Source organism: Chrysemys picta, chromosome 2, assembly GCF_011386835.1.
Source record: "Chrysemys picta bellii isolate R12L10 chromosome 2, ASM1138683v2, whole genome shotgun sequence".
NCBI lineage: Eukaryota > Metazoa > Chordata > Testudines > Emydidae > Chrysemys > Chrysemys picta.
The window spans coordinates 106,896,084-106,921,771 of NC_088792.1; the positions used below are offsets into that span (position 1 = coordinate 106,896,084).

General features: G+C 43.1%; 2 protein-coding genes across 3 annotated transcripts in view; one reads left to right on the plus strand and one right to left on the minus strand.

Moving 5' to 3' along the window:
* The window catches only part of ZPBP (zona pellucida binding protein), an 80,439-nt gene extending 70,905 nt beyond the window's left edge, over positions 1 to 9,534 (minus strand). The window contains exon 1 of one of the 2 annotated variants that reach the window (XM_065583921.1): positions 9,094 to 9,534. In XM_065583921.1, coding sequence (XP_065439993.1) covers positions 9,094 to 9,235 — 142 coding nt within the window. In that variant the 5' untranslated portion in view covers positions 9,236 to 9,534. The remainder of the gene's footprint in view (positions 1 to 9,093) is intronic. The other variant, XM_005278560.4, reaches the window with a different exon arrangement.
* A 2,831-nt stretch (positions 9,535 to 12,365) lies between these two features.
* The window catches only part of SPMIP7 (sperm microtubule inner protein 7), a 48,326-nt gene continuing 35,003 nt past the window's right edge, over positions 12,366 to 25,688 (plus strand). The window contains exons 1-3 of the mRNA XM_005278559.5: positions 12,366 to 13,001; positions 20,017 to 20,114; positions 21,235 to 21,311. Of these exons, the coding sequence (XP_005278616.4) occupies positions 12,488 to 13,001; positions 20,017 to 20,114; positions 21,235 to 21,311 (689 nt within the window). The 5' untranslated portion in view covers positions 12,366 to 12,487. The remainder of the gene's footprint in view (positions 13,002 to 20,016; positions 20,115 to 21,234; positions 21,312 to 25,688) is intronic.

The following is a 25,688-nucleotide window of genomic DNA, read 5'->3' on the forward strand; positions in this document are numbered from 1 at the left end:
GATTAATCTGGCTATTAACATGCAATTGACTTATTGGTTATGGGGCAGTACTATATTAGTGAGACTGGCACTATGTGAGGGGGTGAAGGGTGCCCCATACCTGAATCCCTGTGTCTCCACTTCAAAGGTTCACACTGTATTCCTATGTCAGATCCCTCAGCAGAGTTGCCTGGATGTGCAATGGAGCTGTGGCAGCAGTACCTTAAGGAGTACCTTAAGCAGTACCTTAACCATTGCATGCAAATTAGCTGTAGAAGGATTGTGATGGTGTGAGATACTTCTGATGTAACAATGGCCCATTTAAGCGTTACCTGAAGTGTTGACCTCACTCCTATATGCTCATAAACAATTAGATACAACATTGTAATTAAGTTAAATTATTAAATCTAATTTCTTCATATGAACAAGATACCAATTTTAACTACGCGGGAAGTTCAGAGTCTTGCTAGTCTGTTATCATTTAGAACTGAGAAAAAGAATCATGCTACATTTCTTGAAGGACTCAGTTTTTAATTAGTATTAGCTCACACTAATTAACAGATTTACTTGTAAATGCTCAGAAATTCACGCTGTACTCAAATAGTAAATGATGTAAGGCCTTGGACAATATGCCGTATTGTATTTATACATATGAAGGTTGAATACATGGATTTAAGTGCAAAATAGAACTCAATCTTAATTATGGAGTCACGACTGGTGACAACATAATGTCTAGATAGAGATGTGTTAAAAACAAGCAGCTCTTACAACTATTGAGTGAGCTACAATTTAGAATCTACTGCATTTTGTATGTTTAAATACTCAAACATAAGGTTGCAACCATTGCATTAAATTTAATTGAGTCCTTATAGTAGACCAATGCATTCTTAACTCTGAATTTCCCCCTTAGAATTAGAATTAGACTTTTAAAGTTATTTTAACCTGTGTGTGCTACATATTCAAGCAGATATAAAGCAAGTAGGGCTGTCGATTAATCAGTTAACTCACACGATTAACTCAAAAAAATTAACTGCAATTAAAAAAACTAATCACAATTAATCACACTGTTAAACAATAGAATATCAATTGAAATTTATTAAATATTGTGGATGTTTTTCTACATTTTCAAATATATTTATTTATATTACAACACAGAATACAAAGTGTACAGTACTTTGTACTTTTTATTGTAGTTTTTTACTATAAATATTTGCACTGTAAAAATGATAAACAAAAATAGTATTTTTCAATTCACCTCATATATGTAGTGCAATCTCTATTGTGAAAGTGTAACTTACAAATGTAGATTTTTTTGGTTATGTAACTGCACTCAAAAACAAAACAATGTAAAACTTTAGAGCCTACATGTCCACTCAGTCCGACTTCTTATTCAGTCAATCGCTAAAACAAACAAGTTTGTTTACATTTACAGGAGATAGTGTAAATAAGAAGCGGGAAGCAGTGTCACCTGAAAGTGAGAACAGGCATTTGCATGGCACTTTTGTAGCTGGCATTGCAAGGTATTTACGTGCCAGATATGCTAAACATTCCTATGCCCCTTCATGCTTCGGCCACCATTCCAGAAGTCATGCTTCCATGCTGGTGATGTTCACTAAAAAAATAGTGTGTTAATTAACTTTGTGACTGAACTTCTTGGGGGAGAACTGTATGTCTCCTGTTCTGTTTTACCCACATTCTGCCATATATTTCATGTTATAGCAGTCTCAGTTGATGACCCAGCACGTTTGATTTACGAACACTGTCACTGCAGATTTGTCAAAACACAAAGAAGGTACCAATATGAGATTTCTAAAAATAGCTACATCAGTCGACCCAAGGTTTCAGAATCTGAAGTGCCTTCCAAAATCTGAGAGGGATGAGGTGTGGAGGATGCTTTCAGAAGTCTTAAAAGGGCAACATTTTGATGCGAAAACTACAAAACCCAAACCGCCAAAAAAGAAAATCAACCTTCTGCTGGTGGCATCTGACTCAGACAATGAAAATGAACATGCATCGGTACGCTCTGCTTTGGATCATTATCGAGCAGAACCCGTCATCAGCATGGACACATGTATTCTGGAATGGTGGTTGAAGCATGAAGGAACATATGAAGCTTTAGCGCATCTCGCATGTAAATATCTTGCGACGCCGGTTACAACAGTGCCATGCAAACCCCTGTTCTCACTTTCAGGTGACATTGTAAACAAGAAGCAGTTAGCATTATCTCCTGCAACTGTAACCAAACTGGTTTGTCTGAGCGATTGGCTGAAGTAGGACTGAGTGGACTTGTAAGCTCTAAACTTCGACATTGTTTTATTTTTGAATGTAATTTTTAATTCTACTTTTCTAAGTTCAACTTTCATGATAAAGAGATTGCACTACAGTACTTATTAGGTGAACTGACATACTATTTGTTTTGTTTTTTACAGTGCAAATATTTGTAATCAAAAATAAATATAAAGTGAACACTGTACACTTTGTATTCGGTGTTGTAATCCTTACATCAGTGTAGGGTTATGTATATAATTTTAAATTCAGCAGATTACTTGGAAACTTGTAAGAGAAGCTATATAAAATAAGAAATAAGAATATTTAACACAATTTAGCAAAAATACTGAAAATTTGAATACATCATTAATATAAATATTAATACAATTTTATCAAAATTATCCAAAGTAATTGTAGTTTGGGCACAAATAATTTGCTGCTAAGAACAATCAGTTAAACTAGTAAGACAATTTTTTTGAAGTGTTGAGCCCAAGACATGAGACATAAAGTGAGTGAGATAACATCTTTTACTGAACAAACTTCCACCAACAAAGAAGTTGTTCCAATAGAAAATATTACCTCACCCACCTTCTGTGTCTCATATAATATTTTAGAAGACATTGTACAATGCAACATTTGACAGTACAGATTAACAACATGCACCAATTCATTCCCCTACAGTCTCAAAGTAAAAGCAATGATGAATAAATTGATTACTCTGTAGGAAGAAGACAGATGTGGAATGTACTTGTCTGGGACATAGGAGATTTGGGTTCAATTCCCAGCTCTACCATAGGTTTCTTGATAATGGGCAAATAACTTCATCTCTGTCCCTCAGATCTCCATTTGTAGAATATGGCTAATAATACTTCACCACATAAGGTTGCTGTGAAGATAAATACTCAGAAGGAACTCAGATCTTGCCATTATGGGAATCAGATAAGTATGTGAGATACCATCTTTCAACAAATTTGTCTGTATGTGTCATCTCAGAAGGTAAGCACAACTCTCCATAGAGATATGTTCAGGCAACAGAAAGCAACGATCTGTCTTCTCTTGGAATGTGTCATTCAAAAATGCAGTCATAGCCATCACAGAGTAGTCATATTCCTGATGAACTTCTGTGATTAAGAGTTTCATTCATTTTAAATAGTTCTTTATATTTTGTCACTTTCACACTTTGCTTGAAAGGGTCACCAATACATTTCCTTTCTCCCAAAAAGACATCCTGAAGCATTTCAGACTTTTTACACCACCGTTAAATGTAGGTCTCTTCGAATACTGTTGCACATATATAAGAGCTGAATTCAATCTTCTCATTAAAACATGGATCTCCAAAGAACAGAGGACCAGATTCTCAGATAAAGTAAATAAGAACAATTGCCTTGACTTCAATGAAGCTATGCTAGTTTACATCAATTCATAATTTGACCCAAGGACTACCGTGATTTTTCTGAACTCCTTTTGCCTATACTATATAATGCATAATTTGGCTGGGACAGATTAAGAACATTTTATGGACTGACATGGGTTAATTTATATGCCATGACTAAATTTTTTAATGTTGATTTAAGTAGAGCAGTAGAATATAAAGTAGGAATGGATGAATCCAGGGTTTTTATTTTTATTTTTTTCCTTTCCTGTTGAATAGCAGGTCTGGATCTAAATAACACAATATCTTGACATCATTGGCTAACCTGCACAATAGGATGAACATAAAAAATTATAAGCAGCTAAAAACAGGATTATAACTGAAACACTCAGGCAAACTTCCCCATAGCTAGGGCCCTATCAAATTCACGGCTATGAAAAATGCATTACGAATTGCGAAATCTAGTCTTCTGTGTACTTTTACCCTATACTATACAGATTTCACTGGGGAAACCAGCATTTCTCAAACTGGAGGTCCAGACCCAAAAGGGGGGCGGGGTCACAAGATTATTGGGGAGAGGGGGGTTCGTGGTATTGCCACCCTTACTTCTGTGCTGCCTATGGCACTGGATGGCCGGAGAGTGGCAGCTGCTGGCCAGGTACCAGATCTGAAGGCAGCAGCAGCGCAAAAGTAAGGATGGCATGATATGGTATTGCCATCCTTACTTCTGCACTGCTGCTGGAATCACCACCGCTCTCTGGCCACCCAGCCATGAAGGTAGCACTGCTGTCAGCAGCAGTACAGAAGTAAGGGGTGGCAATACCATGACCCATCCTACATAATGTTGCGACCCACCCCCACAACCCGCTTCTGGGTCAAGACCTCCTACAGTTACAACACTGTGAATTTTCACATTTAAATATCTAAAATCATGAAATTTACTATTTTTTAAATCCTATAACTGTGAAATTGACGGTTGGTAGGGCCTTAACTACAGTGAATACTCCTGATATAATTACACATACACACATTTTTCTTTAAGCAAGCTCTATGGGCAAGTTAGAGATTAGTTCTAATACCACAATACTAGCAATAGGGAAAGCTGCCAGCAGAGCAGTACCTTGGAGGTAATCACTTTCTCTTTTGTTTGCTTTCCATGGTTGTATGAGAACATTATCCAAAAAGTTTTCACTTTTAACTTTTCAATGCTGACTAATTTATTAACTTGATATTCAGACTTATTGGTAAAACTGACAACTGTTCACAGAACTCTACTGAAAAAGCTGCTGAAAGAGCTGCTTAACAATGCTTAAAATTACAATATATATTTTTTCCAAAGATTCCTCTTTGTCCGTCAGAACCCAGAGAACGAACGCACGCGCGCACACACACACACACACGAACGCACGCACACACGAACGCGCACACACACGAACGCGCACACACACGAACGCGCACACACACGAACGCGCACACACACGAACGCGCACACACTCTCTCTCTCTCTCATCTTAGATTTATATCTCCAAACACCACCTTTATCAGTCTGGACAAACTAGAGATTGGAAACAAACTAGAGTCCTTCATATGATAGTGCAGAGCAAAATAATACAACAATCCCAGAGTGAAAGAAATGTCTCACATATCTGTGAAAAGCCACTAAAACTCATTTAGATGTTTCATTGCATATGTGCAGCTAGAAAGATAGAAACTGACAAGGTGAAAACAGATGTATAGTATTGATAGGGGGATGTTTTTGTACTTGACAGATACAATCCTGGGGAGAATATTTTACATTAATGTATTACCCCCAAAGATGGAGCTCTTGAACCACTAATATAAATTTTTTTTTGAAAAAAGTAAAAGTTATGCAGTGGTGTATTCCAGGGTGTATAACACAAAGATTGTAAAATTATTATCTGATTCTCCCTCAGAACAGAAGATAATTTAGACCAGGGGTGAGCAAACATTTTGGCCCAAGGGCCACATCTGGGAATAAAAATTGTATGGCGGCCCGTGAGTGCTCACAAAATTGGGATTGGGGCATGGGAGGGGGTGAGGGCTCTGGTTGGGGGTGCAGGCCAGAAATGCGGAGTTCGGGTGCAGGAGGGGCTCCAGGCTGGGGAGCAGGAGGGGGGTGAGAGCTCCAGCTCGGGTTGTGGGCTCTGGAGTGGGGCTGGGGATGAGGAGTTTGGGGTGTAGGAGGGTGCTCTGGGCTGGGACCAAGGGGTTTGGAGGGCGGGAGGGGGATCAGGCAGGGGTGCGGGAAGGGGTGAAGGCTCCAGCTGGGGGTGCAGGGTCTGGGGCGGGGCTGGGGATGAAGGGTCTGGGGTGCAAGAGGGTGCTCAAGCTGGGATCAAGGTGTTCGGAGGGCAGGAGGGGGATCAGGGCTGGGGCAGAGGGTTGGGGCATGGGGAGGGGCTCAGGGGTGCAGGCTCCGGGCAGCACCTACCTCAAAGAGCTCCCAGAAGCAGCGGCATGTCCCTTCTCCGGCTCCTACATGGAGGTGCGGCCAGGTGGCTCTGCACGCTGCCCCAGCCGCAGGCAACACCCCTGCAGCTCCCATTGGTTGCAGTTCCCGGCCAAGGGGAGATGCAGGTGTGGCACTTGGGGTGGGGACAGTGTGCAAAGTGGAACCCCCTGGCTGCCCCTACGCAGGAGGGGGAGAGGGGCCATGCCGCTGCTTCTGGGAGCCGCAAAGAGGGCCAGAGCACTGGAGCGGGGCAAGCCCCAGACCCCGCTCCCCAGCAGAAGCTTGAGGGCCAGTTTAAAATGGCTGGCGGGCTGTAGTTCGCCCACCCCTGATTTAGACCCCCAAGAGCCAGGCTGACACTGAGCCAGATTTTGAAAACATGCCTTAGCTTTTGTTCCTTCAGTTGTTTGCAGGTGCAGCTTAGTCATTTGAAGTTAAGCCCTAACTTCATACACTGCATAATTTTTTACTACATTTGAATCACATTTGTCTAAGTTATTCTTCTCCAGCTTTTTTCAGATTTCCTATTTTATTTGAATTCCTTTTCCCTCCTCCTGATCTCCATGAGCCCAAATGCCCTTACCAAAATAGTCTGGAGCACAGAGTCCTCTTCCCACTCACACTTTCAACTGGATTAATTAAAATTGGATAGGTTGAATAATTCAAGTTAGTATAATGAGACCCACCAAGCACTGCAGAAAGAACAACAAAGTTCACTGTGGAAAACTCATGGAAACAATTTTAAATTTGCCTTTTTTTAAAAACAAGCTTTGAGCATCCCCAACCCAATCCAGCTTCTGAACTTTACAGGACATGCAGAAGCTTTTAAGTTTTATCCATTCTAAGAAAGTGAACTGAGAGTTCTGAAACAGCTCCTAAGACAGCTTTCAAAGCAGTTTGCCTTGTAATATCTGTGGAATGCCACTACTACACTAGAAACCATATAGGGCCTGATTTTCCACTGCCTTATATTGTACCATCTCTGACTTCCTCATTCATGGGACCAGTCTGATCTAACATAACCCCCATCAGTAAGTTTTTGCAGCCTGCATGGGACCATGGCAGCAGGTGGTGATCACTGAGGTGCTGGGGGCTCACTGGCCATGCAAAGGGGAATCCACACCACCTGAATTAACTGGTGAAAAACTGGGGAAATTCTCAGGAGAGCAAATCCAACAGCACTGTGACTACTTTGTGCCTCCAAAGCAAGATCAAGGATCTATCACAGTAAGTACAATATGGATAAAATACTAGCAGTCTGCTTTGGAAGCATTTTAAATCCACTCGGTACTCACTTTAAACAGGTGTAAATACTACACAACATGAAAGGCAGTGGGGAATCAGGCTCGGTTTCCCTGGTATTTTTCTATAGGGGGCAAATTCCAGCTCCTGACCAGAAGTGACAGATGGATTCCCCAAATATCTTATAGACCAGGCCTATCTGTGTGGAGGCCCTGCATCTCCAAACTGACTCCTCTATTCTTCTCCTGCCTCCAGACAGTAGAGCTACGATGTTGTCACACAACCATGACTTATCCTGACAGTTGCTGTCCCTAGAAGCTTATAACTTGACAAGGAGAGAACAAAAATAAAAAACAGGCTATATAATGTAATTCTGTCAACCCTATAAAATGTTATTAATTTTGCAGTCTTAGAACAAAAACTAAAATCAAATAGTAAAATTAAACAACTTTAAAACAATTCATCAGAACATTAAATTTGGTCTGAAAATGGTAGTGGCAAAAATAGAGTTTAAAGATGAGTTTTGAATAATTACACAATTTTATTAACTAATAAAATATTATTACTAGAATGCTAAATTGGCATAGCTTCAGTTTATTTAGAAATGAAAGTTCCTTAAGGTGATGGAAAATGTTAGCATAAGACTATGGTAATAACTACAAAGTTTTAATTATGTTTTGAAATGATTCTGCAGAGATTTCTGCAGCAAAAATATAGCAGCTAGCTTACTTACTCAAATATTCAAGTATTTTCCTTGTGATTTTAATTACAAATGGTATTTCTCAGCTGTCTGCTGTAGAAATTATTATGCTGAAATGCTATCATTTTTAGCAGTATAAGTATGAAAGCGCAGTGGAAGAGACTGAAATCCAGTTTCCATTCTGCTCTAATAATTGATGATAATAAAAAGAATTCTTATACTTAAAATGTTTGTTTATAGATTTTTTTTTAAATCTCTCTTTTGATTGTTACTCAACTACTAAAGCAGTTTGTATATTAGTTTGGAGTCCCTTGGAGTCACTGTAAGAAAGCTAGTGTCACAAATGACATCACATTTCAGTGAGATGGACACCCCAGGCAGAGAGCTCAAATATGCCAACTGAAATTAAAAAAAAAAAAAAAAATGAGGAGTCCTTGTGGCACCTTAGAGACTAACATATTTATTTGGACATAAGCTTTTGTTGGCTAGAACCCACTTCCCAAATAAATTTGTTAGTCTCTAAGGTGCCACAAGGACTCCTCATTGTTTTTGCTGATACAGACTAACACGGCTACCACTCTGAAACTGTAATTAAGACATTTTTAAGAAACATTTCACACTTCGTAATGACAGGTGTGTCAAATCTTTGTACTTTTTAGACAGCTTGGACTGATTAAGATTTTCCTTTACAAATATAAAAGGAACTGATACTTATGCCTTTCAGTAAACTGAAGGCAAAAAGGTCTTAAAGGTTCTTTGTCTTTAAAGCAATCTAAACTCAGGTCGCATCAGTGGCTCCCACTGTAATAAATGGGGCTAATTATTTGCAATATTTTTATTATTATGTAATATTGAAAGTTACTGAATTGATTGGGTTATTTTATTTTATTAATTATGAATATCCAGGTATTATTGTGTTATTTATTTATTTGCACGTGTGTTATTGCAGCATTTAAGACCCAGGGACCAACACCTAGTCATTAACGATAAATAATTAATATCACGCCTCTCCCCGCTACCCCCCGGCGGGCCCAATGCTGGGGGTGGGGGGGGAGGTACCTGCGGGGGGTCTCTGAAGCAGGAGGAAGAGGAAGGTGACGCCGAGCGCCGGAAGGCGGAAGGCCGAGGAGCGAGCAGCCCCCACCCGCCGCCTCCTACCCCGGCCCCGCCGGCGCGTAGCCCCGGGGGGCGAGTCCGCCATCCCTAAAGCCCCAGCGCCTCGCACCGCTCGGTCCTGTGCCTCGCGCGCGCGGCGGCCTAAAAGTTCGTTAGTCAGCGTCGAACCCCCGTAGCGTCACGCTGGCGCTCGAGGGGGAGGGGCAGAGGGCAAGCGCAGAGAAACGGGCGAGGTCCGGCGGCGGCGCGTGCCGACCACGTGCCGAGCCCGCTTCTGCTCGTCATTTCCGCTCTGTCCCCTGCCGGCGCGTGGGCGGCGCGAGGCGCGAAGGCGAGGGATATTACTTTGCGGGCCTAAAGCCGACGAGGCGTCCTCTCGTTCCGACTGGGGAGGCCGCCGAACTCTGTGACCTTCCATGAGAAAGTGGGCTGGCCGCGTTGTTCACGGACCGCGCTGACTGCACCCACTTCCCATTTGCGCTCCCCAGCCGGGCCTGCGTTCCCAGCCCCGCCCCTGGGTCCGGCGGCCCAGCCCTTCCTTGGCAGGTGGTGCCAGCACAGAGGGGAGCGTCCCGCGATCACTGAGCAGCCCAAGGCCTCGTGTCTCTGCAGCCAGGCTTTGAAATCCCCCCGGGAAGGATCTGTGTGGAGGGCAGCAAGCATCCCTGTGGGAAGCAAGCTGACCTTGGCAGGGGAACAGATCCACGAGCATGGCTGGCTACTGGGCCATGGGAAAAAGTTGGCACCTCCCTTTGTAAGTCAACAAGGAATCAAAACAAAAAAGAGACATTCTTTGGACATCTTAATAAAAACGAGTAATTATTCAATTGACCTGGTATGGGGCTAGCGATGAGTGGCGCTTGTCTCTAAATCCATAGTCGCTTTTCCTAAGCACACCCTATGTAAAAATGGCATAATCAGACAGCAGATTTATAGAGCCCTGCACGACTGCGGATAGCTGCTTTATATAATTTATATCCATGCAGGGCTCTACAGTTTACTCTCTAGAGTGGGGATAGTCAGAGCAACACTTTTGTCACTGAAGACCAATGATAAGTTTGAATTGCTTTTTATTAGGGTTACCATATTTCAACAATCACAAAAGAGGACGGGAGGAGCCCCGCCCTAGCCCCGCCCCTGCCCCTTCCACCCCCTCCCACTTCCTGCCCCCTCAGAACCCCCAACCCTCCCCCCCCACGCCTTGTCCCCTGACTTCCCCCTCCTGGGACCCCTGCCCCTAACTGCCCCCCAGGACTCCACCCCCTACCTAAGCCTCCCTGCTCCTTGTCCCTTGACTGCCCCCTCCTGAGACTTTCCCCACATCCTAACTGGCCCCCTAGGACTCTACCCCCTACCTGTCCCCTGACTGCCCCAAACCTTATCCACACCCCCCACCCCCAGACAGACCCCTGGGACTCCCACGCCCCATCCAACCACTCCCCACCCCCTGACAGCCCCCCCCAAAACTCCCGACCCATCTAAACCTCTCTGCTCCCTGTCCCCTGACTGCTCCGATCCCTCTCCCCACCCCTGCCCCCAAACAGCCCCCCTCCCCCAGAACTCCCAAACACCCCCTCGCTCCTTGTCCCCTGACTGCCCCCTCCTGAGACCCCCCCCACCTGTACTCTGACTGCCCAAAACCTTACACCCCCAACCCCCAGACAGCCCCCCCCGAACTCCTGACCCATCCAACCCTGCTCCCTGTCTCTTGACTACCCCCCCCCCAGAACCTCCCTGCTGCTTCTCTGACCCCCGGCCCCCTTACTGTGCTGCAGAGCAGCGCGCTCGGCAGCGGGGGAGGGGAGCAGGGTCGGAGCTCCAGACTGCCGGAGGCTGAGGCGAGGGCCGGCGATCTGTGAATGCGGGGGGGGGGAGGGGGAGGGAGGGAGAGGTGGGGAGTGGTCTCAAGTTGCAGGGGAGAGGAGGGGGGAAGTGAAGGAAGGGCTCTGGCTGCCGGAGCCCGTGCGAGTGGCACCATCCGGCCGGCTGCCCTGTAAGCCCCGCACGCTCTGCATGGGGGGCGGGGGAAGTCTGGACATTGACAAATTCCCCCCGGACGCTATTTTTAACTGAAAAAAGCCGGACATGTCCGGGGGAATCCGGACGAATGGTAACCCTACTTTTTATTCTTTGTGGCGCCAACACAACAAAGATTGAGTGAGCTGTGAATTCTGTTCCATCTTATGCATCATTAACAGAATTCTTTATTAAATTCTTACTATTTGCAGCTACATAAAGCCAGTGTACATGAGAGAACATTCAGGGCCTGTTTGTCCAATCACATCTACGAGTTGCTCCTAACAATCGTAAACTAAAGCTTTAAGTCAGCATTTTCAACGTTAGATGCCTAAAGTTGGGCCCCTAAATCTGTGTTTAAGGCACCCAATTAAAAATGGCTTGATTTTTGGAGGTTTCAGAGTAGCAGCCGTGTTAGTCTGTATCCACAAAAAGAATAGGAGTACTTGTGGCACCTTAGAGACTAACAAATTTATTAGAGCATAAGCTTTCGTGGACTACAGCCCACTTCTTGGAGGTGCTGAACACTTGCATTTAGATCAGTGTGAGTTGGGGGTACTCAACACCTCTGAAAGTTAGGCTGCTTTCTTTAGATCCCTAAATATAACTTTCCAAGCTAACATTAGGAAATCAGCTTTGAAAACTTTGGCTTTAGCCTTTAATGGATCATTGCCATCACGCCTAAAATAAGTTACAGTAAAAACAACTGGTGAAACTCTAGAGAAAAGCAATATTTTGTAGAGTAGATAATGTTAATGCCAGTGGTCGGTAGAATTTATTTACTCCTATTAATATTTTTCTTTTGTATGTTTCATAACTCTCATATCAGTTAAATCTCTTTCTGTTCTGTTCATCTTTCTAATCTAAATGTCAATTTTGTAGTTTACTTTAAAAAGTATTGATTCAAAAATACTAAATAATTCTTGGGAAAATTAAAAACATTTTATTTGTGTATCCGTGGAATAAATAGTTGTACTCTCATTTAAAGATATCAACTGTGTTTCCTCGAGGGATCAGATTGTTATGATATACACAATTACAAGTTTCATTGTGTCCTAGTGTTCCACCATTGCCAAGCAACCAAGAGACTCTTTGCTCATTTGACAGCTTCATTCTTTCTCTGGCTGGATCACTCACTGCTTTTCAGGGAAGAATTCACCATTTGAACTCCTGTCTTGGCTTTTATGGTTTCTGTTCAGTAATTTTTTGGATGATGATCTCTAGCTTTACTGTTGTTTGTTGGACAGGATTTCAGAAAGTCTAAGAAATAGAAGAGAGCAGAGTCTTTTTAATTTACTGTCATCTAAAACAATAAAAGAAAATGACCCTGGTTTCCCAGGGAACTGAAAGGCAGGTAAATGCCTTTAAAAGCTCCAGTCGGTCAGCTGAGCCACTTCACAAGATGGATCGCCATGAGTATCGAAGTCTGTTAAAGAAAATGTACATGCCTTTTGTGAGAGGTCCTGATGACAAACATGATTTTGCCAGCTTCCAAGAGAAAGACAGTAATTCTTTTCTTAAATTCAATCCTTACAGCCCTCCTGTGGGGCCAGATTACCCTTTATTCCCACACCGGGACAATGTGCCTTTAGCTGATCCCTGCTCAGGATTCATGAGCCCAGGAGCTGATGCTGATTTGCAGCCCTGCTGTGGCAGAACCATTGAGTCACTGGTGGATTACAGTGATGTGAAACCTCACCAGCGAGTCCCCCTCCCAGAAAAGACTGCACAGACTACACACACAAGGCATGTGGTCCTGTTGGAGGAGGTGAGCCAGGACAGACGGTGGAACTCCAGGGCAGTGTCAGATGCTTCTATCAGGGCAAGACTTGGAGGTAAAGCACATTATTATTATGTATTAATTGTTAATTGCCGAAAAAAGGATGGTACTGTACAAGACACAAATAAGGAGAGTCTTCTCCCCAAGGAGCTTACAAACTATGAATTTAACAGAATATGTTTGCACTGGATGCTTCCACTGAAACCAGCAACTGGAAAGAAGTAGAACAGTTGGATGATTAATTGATTTAGCTGCAAGCATCAGCCAGGTGCCAAAATAGCAAATTGTAACATACATTGACCGAGCAGAGGTCTTTGGAAATAATTGATGTTTAAAAGAATTCAGATTCTGTAAAGAAAGAGTAGAGTAGAATAATTAAAATGAGTCTCTACTGTAATGTGAGCTGATAGAGCAGATTATTTTTGAGAGTAAGGATATCGCCCTGTACACTTCTGTGGCATTTTAATGTTATCTGGCAGCTGGTGTTAAGTGATTCATATTTAGGACCTGTTCCACGACTATCCCCTTGGTAATCATAGAGAGGATCCAACCCTATAGATCTGTCATCATGCCTTAGCAAGAATACACCCTATCCATTTATTTTCAAATCAATGTGTTTTATAGAACAAATTTTCAAACAGCATTCAGCTAGTAAAAAGATGACTCCTGTCAAAGTCAACAGCAACTCTTTCCAGGGCCAACTCTAGGCACCAGCAAACCAAGCACGTGCTTGGGGCGGCACATTTTCAGGGGCGGCATTCCAGCCATCTTTTTTTTTTTTTGCTTCAGGCGGCAAAAGCCTAGAGCCGGCTCTGGCAGCAGCAGCGCGTTATGCGTGGGGGCGCCCTGGAGCTGCTGCGGTTCACACCATGGGGGAGCAGCACCCACACCTTGTGGCTTGACCGGGCAGGCTCCGAGTGGGGGACACTCGGGCTGGGGGTCGCCCCGTGGGGCGCACGGAGCCGCCTGCAGGTGTCACAGGGCGGCCGCCCCCCAGCACCACTGCCGGGTCTGGGCGAAGTGGCCCAAGCCGCTCAGGGGCTGCAGCAGGGCGGCCAGAAGCAGCAGAAGCAGTGGGGCCATAGAGGACAGGGTGCTGCCTTGTGGGGCCCGAGTCCCGCTCTCTGGGGCTCCGCTCCCTCTGGGGCTACCCTGCCCCGGCTACTCAGCCCATTGCCAGGGCGGTCCCCTGTCTCTGCCCTCCCAGGTCCCACCGGTCCTGGAGGTGGGAGCCCTGGCTGGAGGGACCCTTGGCTGAGGCGCGGCCCAGGAACCCCACTGCTTACCCCAACCCTGCCAGCGCCGGACCGGCTGGTGGTGAGGGGGGAGCGGGCGGAGTCAGTATTGGTGCGGGGGAGAGCCCAGCGCTGGGGCGGCAAGGGTGCGGTGGGGGGGGGGGGGGACGGCACTGGTGTGGGGGGAGTGAGAGCCCAGGTCTGGGGTGGGGGGCAGCGAAAATTTTTTTTGCCTGTAGCGGCAAAAAACCTAGAGCCGGCCCTGACTCTTTCATTGACCTTCATAGGAGCAAGGTCAGACTCTTGGTTAATCTTTTAAATGACAGGATGCTGAAAACTTTGGAAATGCAAAAATCTTTATAAGGTGCTTCTGAAGGCAAAATACATTCCCAGCAGTGAGTATTATAGTGAAACCTGTGTTAAGGTTAAGCAATTGCCACCAATCATTTCTCTAATAGAAATGCTATTTAAAGCTAGAACAAAATTTTAAAGGATCGTTGGGAATACCGTAAAGAGGTTTCTGAGATAGGGGAATACCTGTTGGAACCATAAAGAAGCTGCTTTCCCCTTAATCACCATAAAGTCTCTGAGTGCCACAAATTGTTACAGTGTTCTTAATCTCTGGATTGTGTCTCTTAGAACTTTTCACTTTAAACCTGAAACTTTAGGCAAAAGAAATATATATTTTTTTAAGATTGAAAGGAATTTGAAAGAGAAACATAACCTTTATAAGGCTCCCAACCCTTTGTTGTTGTTCTGATTTACCACTCAGACTCAATTTTTTAAAGTTTTTACTCTTTTAATATTTCTTTTTTTATATATTGTTGTAATCTAGAACTTTGCAGGGGTCAAGGATTGTTAAATGCTAGACTGCTGCTAGCTATGGATAAGTGAAAGAAGGTTGGGGAGACAGCACGCCATGGAGTTGTTATGATTATAGTCTCTCCAGCAGGCAGACTGCAGACTTTGGCAGCTGGAGATGATTTGGAAGGGATAGAGAATAAATCTAGAACTCTCTGTGGCCAAGTCAATCGTTCAGTTCTCAGTCAGAGAAGTGACCTGAAATAGAGGATAGATCTGTGATGCAGGCACAGATCATCGGGCTTTTCTTCAGACACACAGTAGGGCCCAAGTTTTTTCTTGGTTGAAGTCCAGCAAATTCCCATTAATATCAATGGGGCCAGGAATTCACCCTATAGAGTCTATCTTAGGAAAGAAATCCGTATACACAGCAAAGACCCAAGAGACTATAAAAGCTGGAGAGACTATAATCATAACAACTCCATGGAGTGCTGTCTCCCCAACCTTCTTTCACTTATCCATAGCTAGCAACATGCATCAGCCAGTAAGTGAACACTTCAATCTCCCTGGTCATTCTATTACAGATTTAAAAGTCACTATCATTGACCAAAAAAACTTCAGAAACAGACTTCAAAGAGAAACAGCAGAACTAAAATTCATTTGCAAATTCAACACCATTAATCTGGGCTTGAATAGGGACTGGGAGTGGCTGGCTCATTACAGAAGCAGCTTTTCCTCTGCTGGAATTGACACCTCCTCATCCATTTTGGGGAGTGGACTACATCCGTCCTGATTGAATTGGCCCTGTCAACACTGGTTCTCCACTTGTGAAGTAACTCCCTGCTCTCCATGTGTCAGTATATAATGCCTGCATCTGTAACTTTCACTCTATGCATCCGAAGAAGTGAGCTTTTTACCCATGAAAGCTTATGCCCAAATAAATCTGTTAGTCTTTAAGGTGCCACCAGACTCCTTGTTGTTTTTGTAGATACAGACTAACACGGCTACCCCCTGATACTAGTGGAAAGTGTGAGTCTGGCTACCGGGGATTGAAGGCCCGCTCCCTGCTGCAAAGTACACTTACCCACAGAGGGGGACTCTATCTAGGGTGACCAGATGTCCTGATTTTATAGGGACAGTCCTAATTTTTGGGTCTTTTTCTTATATAGACTCCTGTTACCCCCCCCATCCCCTGTCCTGATTTTTCACACTTGCTGTCTGGTCACCTTAACTCTATAACAGCCCTCTGTGATCTGTAAGGACAGCTGTGGAGTTGGCAGGGGAGGTGACTGTAAGCCATCTTTCCAGTTTCCAGATTCCGAGGCAACTGGAAGCGGAACTTAACCTAAGGGCTGGAGCACCCACAGAGAAAAATTAGTGGGTGTTCTGCACCCACCGGCAGCCAAGCTCCCCTTCCTCCCCCCCATCCCACCTCACCTCCTCCCCCCCCCCCGAGCGCGCCGCGTCCCCACTCCTCCGCCTACCTCCCAGTGCTTCCTGCCACCAAACAGCTGTTTGGCAGCGCTTAGGACTTTCCACGAGTGAGAGGGGAGGAGCGGGGACACGGCGTGGTCAGGGAGGAGGTGAAGAAGAGGGGGGCCAGGGGCAGGAACTTGGGGGAAAGGGGTGGAATGGGGGGAAGGGAGCGGGACTTGGGGGAAAGGGTGGAATGGGGGCGCGGAAAGGGCAGTGCAGGGACGGGGCCAGGGCAGGGGTGGGGTCGAGCACCCACCAGGAACAGTGGAAGTCAGCCCCTATGCTACAGGCTGCTCTAAGTGCATTCTGTTTCTGGCCCTAGCATGCCTCCAGCAGTAGTTTGCTCATTGCTCTTAGGTTAGTAATAAGGCCATTGGGCTCACCTGTAGCGTTCCCTTTCTCTCAGTCATATGAAACTGGAATTTCAGTCTCAGTCCCCTGAAGGGCTCACTTAAGGTCCCTTCACGCTGCTTAGTATGGCCCAAGGATCTAGCCCTAATTGTATACTTCTACTGGAGAAGCTCAGGTTCAGGAAACCTTGTTGGATCCAGTTGTAAAGTGTTATTCAGCTGCATATGCCTAAGACAGCTGTGCGTCTGGCAGGAACACCAGTCTCCATTCAACCATCAGAATCTGGATCCGTTTTTTGGGAGGTTGGGATAAAATACCTCCTGTTCACAGGAATGAGAAAGACAGCTGGAGATGGTCTGGTCAGGAGCATTTGTGACCCCCACCCCCCACTGGAATCTGAGGCACCCCTAGGAATTGGTGGGGGGAACAAACACCATAAGAAGATGGGAGAGAGTAAGGGAACACTAGATGTGAGCGTTAGGGTCTTGTTACTGACCTCATCTGTGAGCACTGCGCACCCTATTCCTGCTGTTGTAGAGCTGACTGTGGTTTGCTACACTCGCCTCCCAGCAGGCCTTTGATCTGCCACTGGGAGGGATCTGCGTAAATACCCCACTCTTTGGTGTGAGGTAGACTCAAAGGACCCACCATCATTCCTCCCCTGCCTCTCAAAGAGCAGATGGAAAGGAAGCACTATCACCACTGGCCCTGCCCTGTGCAATGATGTAGATATCTAGCCAGACAAGGTGTTTACCTGCAGTTAAGAAGAAAAGGAAATGTGGACAATCAGAGGCAAAAATGTAAACAAAACCAAAAAAGCCCAAAAACATAAAATGAAAACTTTTTTTTTAAAGATCAAGCCTCGCCAATCACTCACCCAAATTACCATAGTTTACAAAGTTCACAATCATTTACCTTGTACTGCAGTATAAACAGAGTTAACCAATAATTGAAAAATGCCAGCTGGTACTAACCAAAATAAAATGTTCTTAGCAACATATGTTCTTAAATAATTATCAAGCATGCATTGAAATGTGTAATAGTGTGCTTCCTGTTAATCCTGTAAGTAGCTCATCAAGAAAGTACCACATAAAAATCCAAAGTAATCCCTTGCGCTATTAGTAAAACCAATTGTATTTCCTCAAGGGATTTGATTATTATGATTTACAGTTTCATATTTCATTGTGTGATAGTTTTTCACTGGTACCAAGTAACAGAGAAATTCTTTGCGTCTTCAGCAACCCCAGTCTTTCCCTGTTGCTTCTCCTATCGTGAAAGTCTTTACAATTTAAATTACCATTTTTTATTTTTATGTTTCTCTGAAATCATTTTTCAGTGGCTGATCTGTAGCTTCAGTTTGTTGGATAGGAGTAGAGAAAGGAGGAGAACAGCCACAGGGTATATTTATTTTCAGTTATATAAAGCAGTACAGTACAGTTTACACAGAGATTTAAAAAAAAACCATTTATGCTTGATTAAATGATTTACCTCTAGGGCTTCAAGCACTTCAACAAGGGAGGCACGTGAACAGCATTACCTGCTGTTAGGGTCTGATCCTGCTCCCTTTGACATCAATACCAACACTTCCATTGACTTCGGTGGATGTCCGGTACAGTGCATCACTTTCACAAGAGGATCGCACTGTTGCCAACTCTTTTTGTGACTCTTGCAAAAGGTGTTTTTCATAAAGCCTTAGCTCCTGGTTTTATGTGATTACATAAGAACCACAACTTTCACTTAAAAAAATAACAAAAAAACCAACCAATTGTTTAGTTCTTGTAGTTGTGCAGAAAATCTTGAAACTGTGACCAAATGCACCCTAAAGAGGTTCAGGCTCAGAAAACATCATACAAATAAAATGGACACAAAATGTATTATACACATCATTGATCCCTGTGATGTGATGAGTGAAGGCCAACTTCAAAAAACAAACCAGCTCTGATAGGATCATTAAGTTCTTGGTAAATAAAAGTGTCATGCAACCAAGCTATTGAGTTCCCAACATGGTCCAAAGAGGCCAGACGGTGCCATCTTCAATCCTGTAGGATGAGCAAGACCAGGAGGGACATTGGGACCTCCAGACACTTGAGCTCTGGACCAGAATTACTCCAAGTATGCTGAATCTCTCCACAGAAACTAGAAAGAGAGAGAGAAAAAACAGTTAGAAGATTAATTATCCTAACAGCAAAAACTAGATGTGAAAATAGCAAATTATAACATACAGCAGAGATCTCTGAAAATGTGTGTTCAATTTAGGGTGACCAGATGTCTCAATTTTATAGGGACAGTCCTGATTTTGGGGTCTTTTCTTATATAGGCTCCTATTACCCCCTGTTCCCATTTTTCACATTTGCTGTCTGGTCACCCTAGTTCAATTAGTAAAGCAAATGTAACATTAGAACTATCTGTGTCTTCTGTATAAGACATGCAGGCAGCACAGCTATCATATTTACTTTATATATACAGCATGAGGAATAGTGCTCACAGCCTTTGGCACCAAATCTACGTTCTTTAACCAAAGAGCTGAAGGAACAATGTTTTAGCATAACCAGAGACAGTGCCTATGTGTATATAAGCAGGACTGCTTCTCTGCAGTAGAGGGCAGTAGTATGCATACATGTACCAATTAATTACAGCATTACAGGAATAAAACTATTCAGAGCAAGGTTCCTACATGAGTGTGTTGAATTTACTGGTCCCAACTAGCCTTTGAAATTCACAACACGCTGAGGCAAATGGGGATGACTTTCACTGTGCTATAGTAATGTCCACATGGGATGTTGCTGTGCAGCAAGCTGGAGTGTTGTAGATTCATACCCTGGCTTGCTGTGCAGTAGCTCACTATATAGATAACTTCCTAGTGAAGTTTTACCATAATTGCTGATTTGGATAGTTTTCCTGTATATGTTATATAAGATAGCTTCATTTTCATTGATGATACATTGCATTTTGTTAAGTAGGGCCAAATCACAGAAGATGAAATGCTAATTATTGTTTCTTTCAGCTGCATTTTACTTGAATTTATTTTGCTGAAAGCCTGTAAGTAACTCTCTCTAAAGAGTCAGGAATGGGTAAATATATATCGATGTACTGTATTATAATCTTTCTGGTAATGTACAAACTATTTCATTTCATTTGTTTAATTTTTGTTAAAGAAATAAGTAGAGCTGTAGAATGAATAGCACAATACCAAGTCTTTTCTTTCAGGTTGGACAAGTCCAATGAAAGTTACTCCTGCTTCATCTAAACAAAGAGATTCTTTTCAAATTCATAGCTTTGCATTTCATGTGGACCCAAAACTTAAGGTAGTGTGTCTGGTACTGTTTGTTTCAATGATTATACAAGCCTGGATGACAGAACAGACTTTTAAATCTGCAAACTTCTAGTCTTCAGAGCTATAGTGGTCAATGTTCAAAATCAACTTTTGCCAACACTTACCATGCAGTGGTATAATCTAGGATTCTATATTCTTTTCCTAGTCTAATTACAGTGAAATAAGCATAGTATCCTGTTGACATACTCACTTTGTAATATTGACCACTGGCCCTGATTTTTTTTAAATCTTCTTTTTTATCACAAACCATGAATGAATGCTTAAAAGTAAGATTCATGCTGGTGAGATGATTTCATCAACTACATGCAGCCATGATCCTTGACTGAGGTTTCTAAGTGCTGCTATAAGCTAAATAATTATAATATACAGAAGGCATATATACTTATGCGCCCACACCACACACAGAGCTGATGCAGATTTCCAGAATTTACATCATGTGATACAATTGAAATTAAAATAAGCATACCCTGTTTATATCAGTTACTTCCCCTTTAGTCTTTCGCATCAAACAGTTAACTTCCAACAGTACAATTCTATAGTGAAAAGTCTAGTGGTCCTTCATCCTTCCACATCAAGGCCCTGATCTTATTTGAAATCAATGAGACTATTCACATGCTTATAGTTACACACATGCTTAAGTACTTTGCTGGATTGGGGCCCAAGAACATAATTTTTTCTGGTAGCAACCAACATACACTATAATAGGCATGTCTCAGGGGCTGAGAAAGGTAAGTTTGCACTGCCATTCCTAAAGAACGTTAGAAGTGGAGTCAGCTGTTACATTTCAGATGATTAAAGAGATGAGCTGAGTGAGAACATTGAATCAGAAATATCAATAAAACACACAGGAAGCAGAGCCAAATGAAGAGGCATTTTGCATAGCCTTGTGTGGTGCAAGTGGGATCGTTTATGAAGAATGTGAAACTACTTGTTTCACATTTTGATATTAATAAATGTCTACAGAAAGAGACCACAAATCCTGCTCAGCTCATCTTTAAAAAAAGTTCAGAGTTTTATGAGTGTTCATGAGTTTCCCAAAACTAATTTGGGCATCCTGCCATATGCTCTCTCTCATATTATGTTCTCTCTAGAAATCAAGTGATCCTCCTTCTGCAAGTTGGCGAGAAGAAAAAGCAAGGGACTATTTCTACATCTCAAGTACCCAAAAGTGAGCAACTGTTTCTATCAAGAAGAGATTTTTTTATTACTTCATATTTATCCACCTTCTTCCTCTATTCATCTTTCAGTAGCTGTACATTTAAGAAATTCATTCAGTTTTTCCTACAACCCTAAACTGCAGATGTTGGAAGGAGTAGTTACAATACATGCAGAAATTCAAAACTTGCAGCAGGCAGGGTATATGCGGACAATGCTCTCTATTCCTTTTATATTTCAATTAGGGAAGGCTTTGAATAACTGCTGCCAGTGAATCTATGTCAGATGTCCCTATTCCTCAAACCCCAACACCGTTTATGTGGCAATTTCATTACAAATTGTGTATTTAGACTTTTCCTTTCCCACGAAAAGAAATGCTCATATTTATTTCTCCCATTGCCTTTGTTTGTCACAGAGTTGTTTATTTCCACCCAAATTTTCTGATTAAAATTTGGAGAGTTTAAAATAGGGTCCTATGAAATCTGCGTTAACAAGAATATGGATGGAATCGCGGAATCAAAACAATAACACTGAATCCAGGCTCTCCCCAGCACTAGGACTGCAGGAGCAGATGGGCAGCAGGGCTAAGCCATGTGCAGCCACTGGAGATAAGAGACCAACGGGGTGGGGTGGCGTGTGTGCAGGGGGCTAGGAACGCAGGAGGTGTGGGGAGGAGGTGCAGAGGGCATGGGGAGGGAGTGCAGGGGGCTAGGGCCACGAGGAAGTGCAGGGGCTAGGGAGAAGGGCTCGCGTCTGGGATTTAAGGGCAGCTTCTGAGAACTCAGTTCCTTGCGGTGTCATTTTCATGTCAGGAGCTGATATGCTCCTCTGGGACATTGGCATCACATTAAGGGAGAAGTTGAAATTCCCATGGGGCGCTGTGTCAATAAAAGTATTCAGTGCCCAAGCAAGCACAGGTTCATTTGAAAGAACTTCTTCATGCTCCTTTATGTAGTATCAGTGTCCCCCTTCTCAAAGACCCACAAAAGGAGAATGCATATATATGTGTTATGAAGGGACGAGTGCCTAAAGTACTGTATTTTCTGGCGTATAAGACTACTTTTTAACCCAGGAAAATCTTCTCAAAAGTCGGGGGTCGTCTTATACGCCGGGTGTCGTCTTATAGGGCAGGTGCTGAAACTTCCGAGCCGGACTGGAGAATCTGCGGTCGCCGCATATGGTGGGGGGAGCTCAAAAATGGCTGCGGCCGCATCCCCGCCCGATGACGAGGTGAGGGGGCGCCTCACCGGGAAGGTGTAAGTGAAGGGCGGAGCAAGCTGCAGGCGTCCGGGACGCCCGGGGTATGGAAAAAAGAGATAGAGCGGCGCTGTGCCCAGAAAAACACGCCTCTTTCACCCGTCTGGCCCGCCCTTGTATCCTATTACTGTACCTCCTTCTCTGCCTCTCAGATCTCACTCCTGAGGACTGCAGTGAAGCGGCGCAGGCGCGCATGTGCGAGATCTGAGAGGCAGAGAAGGAGGTAATAGGATACAAGGGCGGGCCAGACGGGTGAAAGAGGCGTGTTTGCGCTACTGCTCTGATAGTCTTGGAGACAGGGAGGGCTGGGCAGGCAGGGAGAGCTGACCAATCCAAGCAGGCTTTGTATACAACAACCAGCCAATCGCCGGTAAGGTACATCGCTTGCCGTGATTGGCTGGTTGTTGTATACTGGGTACCACATACAGTACAGCACCAGTATCTGTACCTGTTCATACAGTATAGCACCAGTACATACAGTACAGTATACAAATGTCCAACAGTCAAAACCCCATCATGGCTCCACCAGCAAGAAGAAAGAAATATGAAGCCAGTTTCAAACTTAAAGTTGTAAACTTTGCCATGGAACATAATAACTGCGCTGCTGCAAGACAATATGGAGTAACAGAAAAGATGGTTCGGGACTGGAAAGCAAATGAAAAAGCATTAAAGAGTATGCCAAGGGGTAAGTGTGCATTAAGAAGAGGCACTCCACATTGGCCAGAACTCGAAAAACATGTAGCAGACATGGTGAATGAGCATCGCCAAAACGGTTATGTAGTGACACGAAATAAAATAGATTTGTTTGCACTTCAGTGGGCCAAATCTAACCCAGATCACAGCAACAGATTTAAGGCCACTGTATCCTGGTGTACTAGATTCATGGGAAGGCATAATATGGTACTGAGGCAAAAGATGAAAATTGCCCCAAAATTACCTGCAGATCTTGATAGCAAAGTAAATAGTTTCCATCGATACGTAATACAACAGCGCACTAAACATGGCTATGCGTTAAGTAGTATTGGAAATATGGATGAAACTCCAATGAATTTTGATATGGTTGGAAATAAAACTGTCCATCAAAAAGGTGAAAAAACAATTTTAATTAAAACAACAGGACATGAGAAGTCCAGTTTTACAGTGGTACTAGGATGCACAGCTGATGGCGCCAAACTGAGATCAATGATTATTTTTAAAAGAAAAACAATGCCGAAATTCAAGTTCCCTGTTGGTTGTTTTGTACATGTGAATGAAAAAGGCTGGATGGATGAAGAAGGGGTAAAGCTATGGCTTGATAATGTATGGAGCAGGCGACCAGGTGGACTTATTCAAAAATGTAGTCTACTGGTGTGGGATATGTTCAGGGCTCATTTAACTCCCAGCACCAAGCAAATGCTTGCAAGACTAAACACAGATGCGGCAGTTATTCCTGCAGGATTGACATCATTGGTACAGCCACTGGATGTGTGCCTAAACAAGCCATTTAAAGATCGCATTCAAGAACAGTGGAATGAATGGATGGTTAGCGGCGAAAAGTCATTCACAAAAGGAGGAAACATGCGTGCTCCACAGTTGGATGTTTTGTGCAAGTTTGTCATAAAAGCCTGGAATGATATTGATGCAGAAACAGTAATCAAGTCTTTCAAGAAGTGTGGCATATCAAATTCATTAGATGGTATGGAGGACGACTACTTGTGGCAAGATGAAGAGGAAGCCGAAGCTGAGACCACACCATCTGATACAGAATTCGATCCATACGATGACTGCCTTACAAATGTATCACAAGATGTCATTGATGTACTTATGATATCAGATGATGAACAGGAGGATTTTGAAGGCTTTTAAAGGGAAACTGTCACGCCAGCAAAACCTGTAAAAATACCATAGCTTGCAGTTATGATGGGCATTGCTAACTCGCCAGGGACTTGCCCGGCACTTGCTCTCTCTCTCTTGTTTGTTATCTTCCTCCTATCATCATCAGTTCCAGTTTGGTTGACAGCTTAGAAAACAAACAGCATGGCAGCTCCCATGGGTTTATTGTCTTATCCTTCCTTTCAGCTTTAGAGTGAATTAGGAAAAGTTTAATCCACTGTTTTATGTTTACATGTTTGATGACAAACAGCCTTATGTTTATAAGTGACAGTTTTCCTGCTAAGTACCTGCATGTCATAAGCATTTGAATTAAAATTACCATATTGAAATCAAATCTGATGTTTTTAAATTTTTTTTTGGTGTGCGTTGGAAGAGGGGTAGTCTTATACGGCGAGTATATCCCAAACTCTATATTTTAACTGGAAAAGTTGGGGGTCGTCTTATACGCCCAGTCGTCTTATACGCCGGAAAATACGGTAGCAGAAGTGGCCCTACCTTATGTCTTCTTCCCTGTCAGCTCTGTAGCCAGAGAGAGGAGCTTTAGTAAATATTAAAATCTACTTGTTGGCAAGAGGGTATCAGTTTCTGAGGAAAACACTAACGGGCTAACCATAACGTATCACAATGGAGATGTCTGCCAGATATGGCAAAAATAATTACATTGAAGTTTGTCACTTTGTATTGCTACTCAGCAATAAACTATTGATTTGATAGTTTGAAATTATTTAATCACATTTGAAATTAATTGAAGCATTCCTTCAGAATGTAGGAAGCTTGAAAGTACCCAGTTTAATTTAAAAGGCAACAATGAATGCTAACGATGAACTATTTTATGTTTAGTGCATTATTTTTGTATATTTTAATTATTCAAATATTAATTCAGTTAAATCGATACTGTAAGAGGCTCTTCTGCGGACTTCTTGTGTTACTGTTCAATAATGTCAGTTTGGTCATACTACCGAGAGCTACTTTTAAAGGTGATTTAGAATGTGTTACTTTCACTATATATTTGTTGCAATTGTAGGATTTTTTTTGATAAAATCAGTTTTTCCTATTGCAATCCAATTCTGAACATTTTTGTGCATTTATAGGAAGGCTACTTAATTGTTGTCAATGTATCAAAAAATTTTGATTAAAATTACAAAGAAATAACTTTTTTTTTTAATGGAAACAAACGCAATCAGAAAATAATAAATCTGAAAATCTACAATAATAAATTGAATTTCATAGGGCCTTACTTAAAAGAAGCATCCATTTTGGT